Source organism: Brienomyrus brachyistius, chromosome 17 (genome assembly GCF_023856365.1).
Source record: "Brienomyrus brachyistius isolate T26 chromosome 17, BBRACH_0.4, whole genome shotgun sequence".
Lineage (NCBI taxonomy): Eukaryota > Metazoa > Chordata > Actinopteri > Osteoglossiformes > Mormyridae > Brienomyrus > Brienomyrus brachyistius.
The window spans coordinates 8,777,174-8,789,399 of NC_064549.1; the positions used below are offsets into that span (position 1 = coordinate 8,777,174).

The window sequence follows — 12,226 nt, forward strand, 5'->3', positions numbered from 1 at the left end:
TAATAAATGGGTTATAATATCTAGTCTCTCAGGAACCTCTTTTCAAAGTCACACTACTTTTAATATGTCACAGGTGTCATGTTTTATACCTGAATCCTCCTCTTATTGTCTCCTATCCTATCGCATCTTTATTGTGCCGAGAAATCGGGCGCTTTCTGACCAACCTGTTAGCCGTGCACTTCACTGTAAACACGCTGACAGGTGATACCAACCCGTCAAAAAGGGGACCTACTTTTGGGAAGGTATCGAGTGTTGTCTGGTTTCCAATGTTGGGTCGTCGTCTTCTCTCTCCGCTGCTGTGTCCCAAAGCCATTAGTGAAACATGAGACGCTGCCTGTACCCGTGTCCCAGTTATAATTCAACAACTTATAATTCAGAAGATGCTATCACTGCCTCTCCATGAAGAAGTAATCCATCCATCCATCCATTTTCTGTAACTGCATGCCCTGTTCAAGCTCACGGGGTGGGGGGTGGGGGGGGGGGGGTCTGGAGCTTATCCCAGATACAGTATTCTTGTATATATTCTATCCATTTTATTGGCAATTTCCTCATAATGATCTTATCTGATGCGATGTGTCTAAAATGGAGGTTAATTAGCCTGTTCGAAGGATAAGACAGGGTAATATTTATACTGGGTTTAGACGAAGGACCACCTTTTTGCCTCCAGAATTCTAGCAGGATCTGATGCCTTGTGTGTTGAGAGATACCTTTCTGCGAGCCGTCATTTTGGCACTTGTGGCCATATTGTTAGTCTTAACATGTCTGGCTGTTCACCTCTGACCTTTCTCATCACCAGTGCATTTTAACCCATGGCACTGCATCTCACTGGACATTTTTACATATCACCTTATTCTAGGTGCTACAGTGCATGAAAATACCGTGCTATAACCATCATGGCCTGCACCAGCAGTCATACCACATTTAAAACCACGTAAGTGACATGTTCCGTCTTCTCTAATGCTGTTTGTACTAACTGAACATCAGTCTACATTTGTTATTATGATTATAATGTAGCTACAACAGTATAAGGCACAAGGCCAGACTGTACCCTGGATGGGATTCCAGTTCATTGAAGGTAACTGAATGTAGATTATGCTCCATAGATCCCTTTATCTTCTGCCAACTATTGATCAAGAAGGATACTATAAACATGCTTATTAACAAATAATTGTGCTCATCAGATTAATCTGCGTATTATTGATTGCAATACGTAGCACTCCAATAATCCATTCATCCATCTTCAAACTGTGTATCTAGACCATTTCTATGGGATACACCATCAATGATCAATCAACTGATAAAAACAATACAATCTTGAGTATCTCTTATGCTATAGATCAGCAGTAGGTAACTCCCTATCTACAGGGGTTTGCAGAAGCATCTGTACTAGCAGAGGACCAGCAATGGTACGATGTGATGATGGCACCACAGATGCTCACACTGACCCACATCTTCTAGGCCCGTGTTTCCCAACCCAGTCCTCGGGGAACCCCGGCCAGTCCATGTTTTTGCTCCCTCCCAGCTCCCAGCCAATCAGGAACACCGAATGCCTGGTACAGATGCACTGGGAGCTGAGAGGAAGCAAAAATGTGGACTGTCTGGGGTTCCCCGAGGACTGGGTTGGGAAACACTGTGCCAGGCAAGACAATTATTTTTTTATTTAGGCATAATTCCATTATTTAAATGTATGAAATTCTTAACTCTATCAACCATGGCGTTGCTACTATGAAGTAGCAACATTTTGTGAATGATATGGCTAATATTACCCATGAAAGTCAATGGTTAAACACACACATATTCTATCTACTTGTGGAAGCAATATTTATTGATTAGATTAGAGGAAATGATGAATACATGGTGCAAATAGGAATAAGAGTAAATATCAGTTTTATTTATTTTATATATTTTTTTTTACTACTCTCTCTAAAACATAATCTTGACTCTTTTATGCCGCATGACTAAAGTCTCATTTAACGTGACAGACATCTTTGTTAATTCTTCAGAATGGAGCATGTTAAGCACAGAAAAGCCCCCCCTTGTGTCTGTTTTCCCAGTCTTTCTTTTTGCAGGTGAACCGACTGACAGCACCACTGTCTGCAGCGTTTTCTGCTCGTACTTCAGTGGAATGTCTGAGCGTATGAAACACGCACAAAGCAGAAAGTAAAATCAGGAATACTATTTATATCATAAAATCACATGCGTGCGTTTTACAGAGTCTGGGTGTGGCCAAGTTAATATAGGATGAATGACCTGATTTGTTGGAATTGTAGCTAACAGGCAGGTGAGGGATGAGGTGGTGGGTGGAGTCAGTCCTGATCCTTGACTACTATTGGCCAAATTATCAGGCTTAATTTGCATGACTAATTGAAGTGTTTTGTGCTGGAGCGCCAGTTCTGAAAAATTCGTAAACCACAACTAGATATCAGCGGGGTCAAGGGTCATAGGTCGCTGGTCAAGCAGCAGGGGAGAGGAGGTCGCAGCAATGGCTTCAGTCAGTGGCATAGAGCAGGAAACCAGTGAAGGTGTTGAAGTGGCTCTTGCTGTCACACAGGAAGCAGCCAGGAAGCAGGTGGACGGACACCTGATCGCCCGCCTCTAGACTGGCGGCCAGTACGACGGTGGCACTGTCCTCCTGGTCCTGGTCGTTCCTCTCGCTGAGGGAGGCCAGCTCCCTGCCGTTCACGCGGAGGCTGCCGCAAGCAGCCAGCAATGCACCCGCGGAGCCAGAGTCGCTGTACATAGTGACCGCCAGGTTGTAGACGCCCGACCGCGGGGTGGTAAAGATGCCGGTGGCCGGGTTATAGCTCTCGCCGAGATTGATGAAGACGCTTTGGTACATTATGGTCACCTCCTGCCGCAAAGGGCCTAAGCAGTTCCGGACATCCAGCAGGGCGACAGAGAAGGCGCTTCGGCTGGCTGCAGCGTTAGGAAGAGAGAGGGAAGCGAGGCAGTGAGATGGGACGCTCCCAGTAGCAGCGCAGCTCGGGAGGGGAGGCTGGCCAGGCGCTCACCTCGCATGCCGTCCAGCGCCGCCTGCGCCGTCTCCAGCTCCTTCCGCAGTTCCATCAGGCTCAGGTTGAAGAACCGCTCCATTTTCCACATGTGCCTATGCATCACGCAACAGCCGCAGGACGCTGCGTCCGTCAGGCAGACTGCGGGCAGACAGGCGCAGGCGGTCCCAAGGAGCTCCATGCAACCCCCCTCCCCGGCCTCACCGCTTCCCCACACCCAGACGGTGCCCCTGACTCACTGTTTTCCGTGTTGGGGTCTGCGGTGTCAGCGTGCCCCGGGCCGTTCCAGGTGTAGTTCCAGTTCTCCGTGAGCACAGTCGCCAGCAAGGACAGCAACAGGATCCCTGAAATGCCATCGCATCATGCATATCCAAAGCGACTTACAGTGGACGTTAGAGTTACAATTTATGCATGCTCCCTGGGATTCGAACCCATGACTTTTCACACTGGTAGTATAATGTCCCATTTATCAAGCTACAGGTGTATCAGGTAATATCAGACTGTCTACGTGACAAAAAGCATTGCATAAAGGAGGAAATTATCTCCTGTAAATCTCATCATGATGCACTTAAAACAGTGCACATACATTAAATGTATGAAATATTATAACCGTCAACCAGAAATACAGACAACAAAATCATGTGATAGGAAATAAAAATAAAAATAACATGTATGCTTGTATCCAGACTACCTACGGTGTAGCCATATCATATCGAATGCTGATTACATCTTAGCCAAACTTGGATTTATATTAATCGCACTGTGTTGGAAGCTGGAGGGTTTTGATTTCAGTACAAATATGTATGAAACAATCAAAATAGGCCAATTTTGCTCAATCAAAAAAGGGAATTCTAAATAACTACATTTAACGCTTAGATCTAAAAACAAAAAAAAACACATTAGATATATATGTAGAAAGTAAATATGCTAGACATTATGAAATGATTTATATGCATGATCACCCAAAACATAGTAGCTCTTCCAATCGACCAACGTAGAAATAAATTAGCTACTCAGATAATTGGATAGAAATACAGGATATTCCAACAGCATGAGACAGAGAATAAAAGATTAATTGTATTAAGTGTGACATTGGTAATTATAGGAAAAAAACAAACAAACGCATATTAGGATAATGGTGAGGCAGGAAAGGCTTCATCTTACTACAAACTCATTAAGTGACTGTCATCTATCATGCGAACGCAGAGTAACACAACTTTAAAGTGCAAAAGTATAGTGTAAAGTATAGTTTAAAATGTAGCAGTGAGTCACCTTACTAGCAACCAATTGACAAGCGTTTGGTTATTTTTTTTTTTCGTTAGAAAGCGTCAGATGAGCTTTACAGCATTTATCATGCCGGGGGCCCTGCAGTCTCACCTCTCATTTTTCCAGAGTGAAGGTCTTCGCAAGCGAGATGAATGGGGCCTGGCAAGGAATCACAAGGCTATAAAGTGTGAAAGGACTCCACCCCGCCAACACCCCCCACCCCCATCCCATGCACGCATGCGGGAAAATGAGAGAGTCACCTGGGAAGATGTGTGGAACATGCTCTGTATGTACTTCGGTTTTCTGATCCAAAGCCGTGCTCACCACTCTCCTGAAAAGGTCACCATCTTGTAGATAAGATCAGTTAATACATAATTAATTGCTCTCAGACAGAAATTCTTTGCATAAGGCAATAAGGTACATAAAATGCAATGATACGAACAGAAACAAAGTGCAAAGACAGTACAAAAAATACAAATAGAGACTGAATATTGTGCACATGCACAGACTTGGGGACATGAGGATGAGACAGTCGCCCAAGTGAGTGTCAGGATAGAGAATGCAGTAACACCGGGGGAAGCCAAAAGGAAGAATCTCAGCTTCTTCACCGAGAGGGATAAACCGAGAAGGAAAATGTCTCAGGATGCAGGGTAACTCATGTTCCTTTATGAGGCCGCAGTATTACTCCCACTAGAGAAAATGATCGGCTATATTTCAGCACTATGTAAAGAAGGTTTAAAGGTCGATGACCTATAGCATTTTATGTTCTGCAGAATGTAACATATGGAAGGACCTCACGTTATTCACTGAAGAGTTCAGCACGAAAAAGTTCAGCACCTTGAGCTAAAGGAGCTGAACCGGATATGGGGTGGGAATAATAAATTACTGATATTATAATGGGTTACATGTCCTTCAACATGTAACAGCTGTTATGCTGGCTTTGGTAACTCAATGCTGTTGGAATGACAACACCCACCTTCCCCAGGTAATCCTTAGTCAGTACCCCGCTACATAATCTCCGCACCTATCCAAAAAAAATCTTCATTAAAAGCCCAATTTTATGTGACTTGTCTTGATATAGACATGTTCAAAATGAAAACTCACATAAATCTCCATCCATATAGTGTTTTGTGAAACTGTCAAAAGAGCGATCAAATACATTTTGAGTTATTGTATTCACCTGCAGCTGCCCTTTGCTCTTCCCTTTGCCGTCACTAAGTGGCATCGCTTGACTTTCACTATATCAAAATGAAACCCAGATCACCACGTATATAATTATAGTATCACCTGCATCTTATTACCACGTGGCAAAAACATTGCCGTATATGCATGAAGATCTCCGCCTGAGGTGTAGCTGTAGCTGGCAGGAAAAGGTAGCTGCAGAAGACACTTGATCCTGTGAATGCCTGATAACTTCTGGCTCATGAAAATGATACTCTGTGATTTTCCAAATCCTCATTGGACTGGCCATCAGGAGAACCTTCCAAATGCATGAAGTACGCACCATTTGAATGACTACCTTTGGGGGGGGGGGGGGACTTAAAGGAATGGCATGAGATGGTGATGGGTGTGGAATAGGGGCCTATTTAGCAACAGCCAAGGAGAAAAAACGTGACATCACTTCCTGGACTCCCACTCATTTAACAGGGGGCCCTGCTGGTTAAGTGCTCATGAGTACATAATGACGTCAGTTAACAATGAACATCCACAATTACACAATAGCTAATCTAACGAGACCAACAATACTTGTTTTGATATTATTATATTATGCACAGATAAAAATCTAAACAAGAAAAGGTATAATAATTTTCATATGTTCCATTGCGTTTATAACTATTTACTCTTTAAAAGTGCATTAAAAGTTAAGTTTACACTACTAATCAGAATGTGATGTTGAGATCTCGGTTCAGTGCCGCGAGACATAGGCAAGAATAAACATCGGAATTATAGTTAATTAACACAATTATATACTTCATTGTCTTTAATATTGCTCAATTGTTCGTGGACAATTTTGGAATTAAACCCAACAAAGCATAGCCAGCCTCGTATAAAATGTAGTTTGACGATGATTTAGTCAGACATTATGATATTCCTTGATCAGTCATTCTTTTTCCTAATCGGTTTCACAAACTAATAAAAATCCATGATCCATCCATCCATTTTCCAAACCGCTTATCCTATTGGGTCGCGGGGGGTCCGGAGCCTATCCCGGAAGCAATGGGCACGAGGCAGGGAACAACCCTGGATGTGGGGCCAGCCCATCGCAGGGACTAATAAACATGTGCCTTTCTAACTAAGTCATCATATTTATATTTTAATTTCTTGTAAGCGATCCAGGAGATTCCCGTGAAGCTTCAGAAACACTGATTCCCGTCTCAGCACCACGTGGTCAAACGCGGAAGCACAAACAGACATTTAAGGAAGAGGTGTGTTTATGTTGCTTATTGCGAACTGCAAGTAGGAGTGAGAACTTCACATTTTGGAAATAGGTAAGCAGACGGATTCAAGTAGCATTGTTTTTCCATGGTTTCCATAGTCATACAATAGTTGCAGTTGATATTGTATGTTTCGTAAAGTGTCTTTTTTTTACAGTATCTGTACTCCTCCTGTTTATTGTAAATATGTATCAAACGTTTTGTTTCAGATTACTTACTTTAATAGTTCTTAAACAGATGTTCAGCTTATAACCCGTAGTTTCAATATGTCGATTTCACAAACAAAATGTCATTGCTTTAGTCTTCAAATGAATGATGCGGGACATGCGCAAAGTGTTGCGCGTATTTAATGAGACGGACTGTTTCAGATGTGCGTATATAGGTCCTTGCATATGTTACGGTATGGCTGCGATCGACTGCAGTTAAATTCATGCATAAAACACTTTACTTGACGGAGCACAAATACTATAGTATTATCTTAATACGTATATATTTAACCACAAACTAAGTCTTAATTATATACTCTTGTCATGTTCGTTCATCATTAAGGAATCATGACACATGTTTTATGCCAAGCGGTTGCTATATTTGTTACTGTATCTGTTAATTGTATTATTTTTTTTTTTTACAATAAGTTGTTAATTTGAAAAGTAAAAGGAAAAATAAGGAGAGAAAAATGTATCATCCGAAAGATTGCAGTGCCAGAAACATTAGGTCTAATGTTGTAATATTAATAATGAGGGTATATACTGTGGCTTTCCCTTAACGATGAGCGCGCGCGTGTGTGTGTGTGTGAGAGAGAGAGATACACGTTCTAAAAAAAAAGCCCTTTTATGTTGGGTGAGCATACACCACAGTCAAAAACATACTGCACTGTACGATTTAGCGTAACTTTTCAATATACCAGTCAAGCTGTGTACATAGTACAGATGTAGTACGGTGATTAAATAAACGGCCATCATGCAGTATAGTGTTTGAAGCCATGAACGTTTCCGAAAGTTGCCTGTTTCTTTCCCTGATGTTTCTCAAGTCTCACTGTAGCCCTAGATTGGAGAACAGGTTAGTAAATGTGGATAGGAGTAGGCCTACATTCTGAAGTCATGTTGTCACTGGGCCAGCCAGGCATGGGTGAAGGAAAAGCAGGATACATTTGCAAATAAATGGTAGCGCTAGTTGGTGTAGTTGCTGTGGTGTTTGTGGTTTTCCGTGTTGTCTTTGTGGCGGCCAGTTTCTGCATCCTTCCCATGCCCCTGGTTCTACAGTGGATTTGCAAGTCAAAGCTATATTTCCAACCAGAAATGACATCATATCATATCAAAGAATGGCAACATACTTTCGTAAATCTCTGGAACAGAATGGTTATGGCGGCTGCTTTTATTGAAACAGGGAGGATTTATGGCTCAAATGATATCATGTGACTAGCCAATGGGTGTGAATCAGTTTTGAGAAATTGCCTGCTCCGCCCTCAGATGGTATTCTGTGGGAGAAAGAATGTGACCAACGTCTACTGCTAGTTGAGTAACTTTCAGCTAACATAGAACAATAACTTCAGTGCAAATTGACAAAACAAATGGATTTGTTGAATAATTAACTTGTGAGCACAGCTTTTCAACTCAAGGATATATCTGTGAAAGTAAGATTACCCAAGGATTTTGAGATTCTGCATGAAGCAGTGGTACAATATCCCTCTGAGCCTGACCCACTTTACAGGAAGATGCTCAGAATCCATTATCCTCTCCAGGAGTGGGGGTCACAAACGATTAAACATAGGGGTGCCAATAGTATTGAAACCAGTATTTTACAGAAACAAAACATACTACTCAATAATATGCTTTGTGTTTGCAAAATGTATTAAAAGTCTTCTGGTTCCGAAAATTCCTGAAAAGATCATTTGAAGCGTTATATGTTTTGTTTTAATTAATACTTTTTGCCCAGTTTTCAGGACGGGTGCCGATAATGCTGCAAAATCCTGTGACCTTTAACCCCTTTTTTTGAGTTAAATGAAACGTTCCTTAGATACTGGCCCATGTCACATGTGTGCAAGCAGATTTGCAGACTGGAGATAAATTGGGGTCAAAGGTCACCCATTTATCCTTCTATCACCACCGCTGGAAAACCGCACCCCCATTGCCTGCTCTCCATTGTTATAGGCCAATTGATTTGGTGACAGTTTATAAACAACCGTTTGACCTTCTAGTTTTTAAAATAAAGAAAATCAGTTACAACTCCAGAGTAACATTTTAGACACGGGTGTCAACGCAGATCAGCGGGTGACGGTCTTGCCTTACACTTGTAGGACTGGTTCCGGAATCGTACTTCTGTAAGTTCTGCCCACGTTTGGCTTGTTTTCTGCCACGATCTGATTTTATTCCTTCTTGGAATCTAACAAGGTGAAGATGTTTTTTTTTTTTTTTTTTTTTTTAAAGTGTTTCTAAACCACGTTGGTGCAGAATCTGTAATAAAAATGGTATAATTGTGTTTTGCTTTTTAGTGTCGCGTCTCTCTGTTTGACTAAATGGCGAACGTGTGCGGATTGAGGACCCTAAAGAACGAACCAGGTAAACGTGTGCCGGCCGCGGGGCTCACTCACACGGCAGTCTTCTGAGCAGTTTGCACACTCAAATGTAGACAATCTGAAATGTTTCTGGGATATCCTGCATAAAGGAGTGATACAGTGCCCCCCCCGAGCCTGACATGCTTTACAGGAGGAGGCTCAGAGACCGTTATCCTCTCCAGGAGTGGGGGTCACAAACGATTAAACGTAGGGGTGGCAGTAATGTTGAAACCAGTATTTTGGCAGCAAATTAGACAATATTTTTTGCTGCTAGAGGCGTTATGGATTGCTCTGCAGAGTGTATGCTGGGCGTACCCTTCTTACTAACAGTTATAACTTCATAACACCACAATTCTCCACATATATAACTGTTCACCATTATAATATTTGTAGGTACTGCTTCAGTCTGTGTCTCAAAATTTGGATTACGTGTAATATAATTAGGTGCTGCAATTAATACATGTGTGTACTTATCAGCTTAGTGGATGCTAGCCCATGGACCATAAAACTGCATTGAAATCTCTGAAATTAGGGAAAAAATAAGATTATAAAATGTGGCACGTCGAATGTTTACAAAGAGAGAGGGTTTTTAGTGGTGTCTATCCATCCAGGTCAGGGGTTCCCAAACTATGGGTCGCGACCCAAAATGGTTCACGGTGACCATGAAAAGCCTAATATTCAATATGGCAGACGCAGTGCAGTGCATCTTTCTGTGCACCTGTCAAATAACAGCCCTCTGCATAGGACGCTACACACTGTGCCACTGTCTTGTTGAAACTTCATGGTATTGGATACCTTCTATCCAATCAGAGCGGTCGGTTTCTAGTCGTCATTTTAATTTAGTGCATGTATACAATCAGTCAGCCATTCAGTCAGACGACCAAGTGTTTTAGTCATCAAAATGTCCAAGCATAGATATAAAGAAGAATCTGTTTCACTTGGTTTCATAAAAGCTTTACGAAACGTGGAGGAATATCCTTAATGCGGTTTGTGCGGATCGGTATTAAGTAATGAGTCGTGTGTAAAAATCAACATATTATTACTCTTTTTTTTTTTACGCATTCGAAAACTGTAGAAATCCAGCTGTCCCCTAAAAAAATAATGGATCATGACAATGTGAATTTGTTGGTCTTTCATTATATATTTTGGGCTTGAGTCCCAGGTAGATGACAAAACTGCCTTTTGGGTCCCCAGGTGAAAAAGTCTGGGAACCCCTGATCTAGGTTGTTCTGCTGGGAGTTTATTTCTGGAGAGATTTACCGTAGAAATGCTGGTCTTATATGTTGGTGGCAATTAAAGGGGCAAAGACATGCACTAGAAAAATTGAACGGTAGTGTCTCTTACCAAAAATCATGACCTGGTTTCTCAGGATAACCCACAGATTTTATAGTGAGCAGTTTAATGTAGGAAATATTTTCTGTAATATCACTACACAGACGATACGAGCATGAGTTCTTCTGTGCAGTGATACTGTTATGTGTGTGGAGTGCAGTAGGAAAATCTATTTTTTTTTTTTTTTTTTTTACATTAAATTTATGAACAACTGTCCCTTTCAGCTTGAAGTTACACAAAAAAAATACAAATGTAATTTTCTGATGAGCAGTAGAAGTGCAGCACCCCTGTGTATTTTAATGGCAGGTTCCCGGTTCCCTTCTTGCCCTTTATTGCTGTACTGTCCTTATCGCTTTATCACTCGCCTGTACCTTAGTGCCCCTGAAGTCGGTGGAGGTGCAGGTGGATGTCCAGGGTCACGTGGCTTCTGTCAGCTCCACCCTTCAGTATGAGAACCAGGAGTCCAGTCCAGTGGAGGCCGTCTTCATCTTCCCCATGGAGAGTAACGCCACCATCTACAGTTTTGTTGCCCGCATTGGGGATGTTGAGATTAAGGCCCAAGTCAAAGAGAAAGAGCAGGTGTGTTTTTTTGTTCATAGTGTGTCTTAGGGTGAGCTGTCCGGAATCATCAGTCAGTCGATCTTCACAATGACAACATAAACAGAGACTTTGTTAGACATAGTAAGTATCTCTGTGTTTGTCCCTGTCTCCTCGTCGTCTGTCAGGCTCAGGAGGAGTATGACGATGCCGTCAGCTCAGGGCAGCAGGCCTTCCTCCTGGAGGAGAGTGATGAAAGTTCTGACGTGTTTCGCCTGAGTGTCGGGAGTCTTCCTCCGGGGCAGAGTGCCTCTGTTACGCTGAGCTACGTGACTGAGCTGGCCGTACAGGCTGATGACGCCCTGAGGTTCTGTCTGCCTGCCGTGCTCAACCCACGGTACACGCCAGCAGGTACCAAGGAGCTGAACCACACTGGCCAATTGACTGTCATAACCCTTTAAGCATCGGGAAGTTTCAAAGGCTTTAATCATGTCCAGGGCACCATTTCAGATGTTCATGAAATGGTCAGGTGTTCAGTTTCACTTACACCATTTGTTAATTTCTTCTCATCCCTTTACTCTTCCAGGCAGTAAGAGCTTGACAGCAGAGGGATCTGGTCCCCAGGGGGAAAGTGTCCCATACACCCTGTCCCTCGGAGTCCACATGTACTCTCCCAGCACCGTCCAGAGTGTCCAGTCCAACTGCCCCCTCACCCCACTGGAGTTCCTCTCCCAGGATAATACTGAGGCCAAAGTAGCTCTTTCTGCATCATCTTTGTTCTCTTTGGTTCCTGTTTGCAGACCAGACAGAGATTTGTACCTGAATTAGTTTACTGAACAATATGCATCATCCATATTTATTCTATTAAAGTCTTTCAGCTGTCATGCACTTAACCACATTTATGTCTATCTAGGTCAGTCTGTCCCCTGGTCACAAGTTTGACCGGGATGTAGAGCTGCTGCTGTATTACGGTCAGCCTCACCAACCCACTGCTATACTGGAGGCGGGGCAGCCAAGTGCCCAAGCAGGTGAATTTGCACCTTTAGGCGTGAAAATCTAAAGTGGATCAGACTTGTGCTTCAATCCATTGT

At 42.6% G+C, this 12,226-nt stretch overlaps 2 protein-coding genes across 18 annotated transcripts in view; one reads left to right on the forward strand and one right to left on the reverse strand.

Annotated features, from left to right (window-relative positions):
* Positions 1-1,818: 1,818 nt before the first annotated feature.
* Positions 1,819-4,635, reverse strand: cbln20 (cerebellin 20). The gene is made up of 5 exons (XM_048981097.1): positions 4,538-4,635; positions 4,389-4,436; positions 3,251-3,355; positions 3,012-3,152; positions 1,819-2,916 (listed from the first exon to the last, which is right to left on the reverse strand). The coding sequence occupies exons 2-5, from the start codon at positions 4,393-4,395 to the stop codon at positions 2,489-2,491; spliced, it is 681 nt and encodes a 226-aa protein (XP_048837054.1). The 5' UTR covers positions 4,396-4,436; positions 4,538-4,635; the 3' UTR covers positions 1,819-2,488.
* Positions 4,636-6,536: 1,901 nt separating this feature from the next.
* LOC125711762 (von Willebrand factor A domain-containing protein 5A-like) overlaps positions 6,537-12,226 on the forward strand; it is a 57,182-nt gene continuing 51,492 nt past the window's right edge. For 10 of the 17 annotated variants that reach the window (XR_007383103.1, XM_048981014.1, XM_048981018.1 and 7 more), the window contains exons 1-6: positions 6,538-6,766; positions 9,204-9,270; positions 10,975-11,177; positions 11,324-11,546; positions 11,722-11,888; positions 12,049-12,163. Coding sequence is in view for 16 of the 17 variants with exons in the window: in XM_048981014.1 (XP_048836971.1) it covers positions 9,228-9,270; positions 10,975-11,177; positions 11,324-11,546; positions 11,722-11,888; positions 12,049-12,163 (751 nt within the window). In the remaining variant the exon portion in view is untranslated. Of the gene's footprint in view, positions 6,767-9,203; positions 9,271-10,974; positions 11,178-11,323; positions 11,547-11,721; positions 11,889-12,048; positions 12,164-12,226 lie in introns of all 17 variants that reach the window. The other 7 variants (XM_048981026.1, XM_048981028.1, XM_048981027.1 and 4 more) reach the window with 4 other exon arrangements.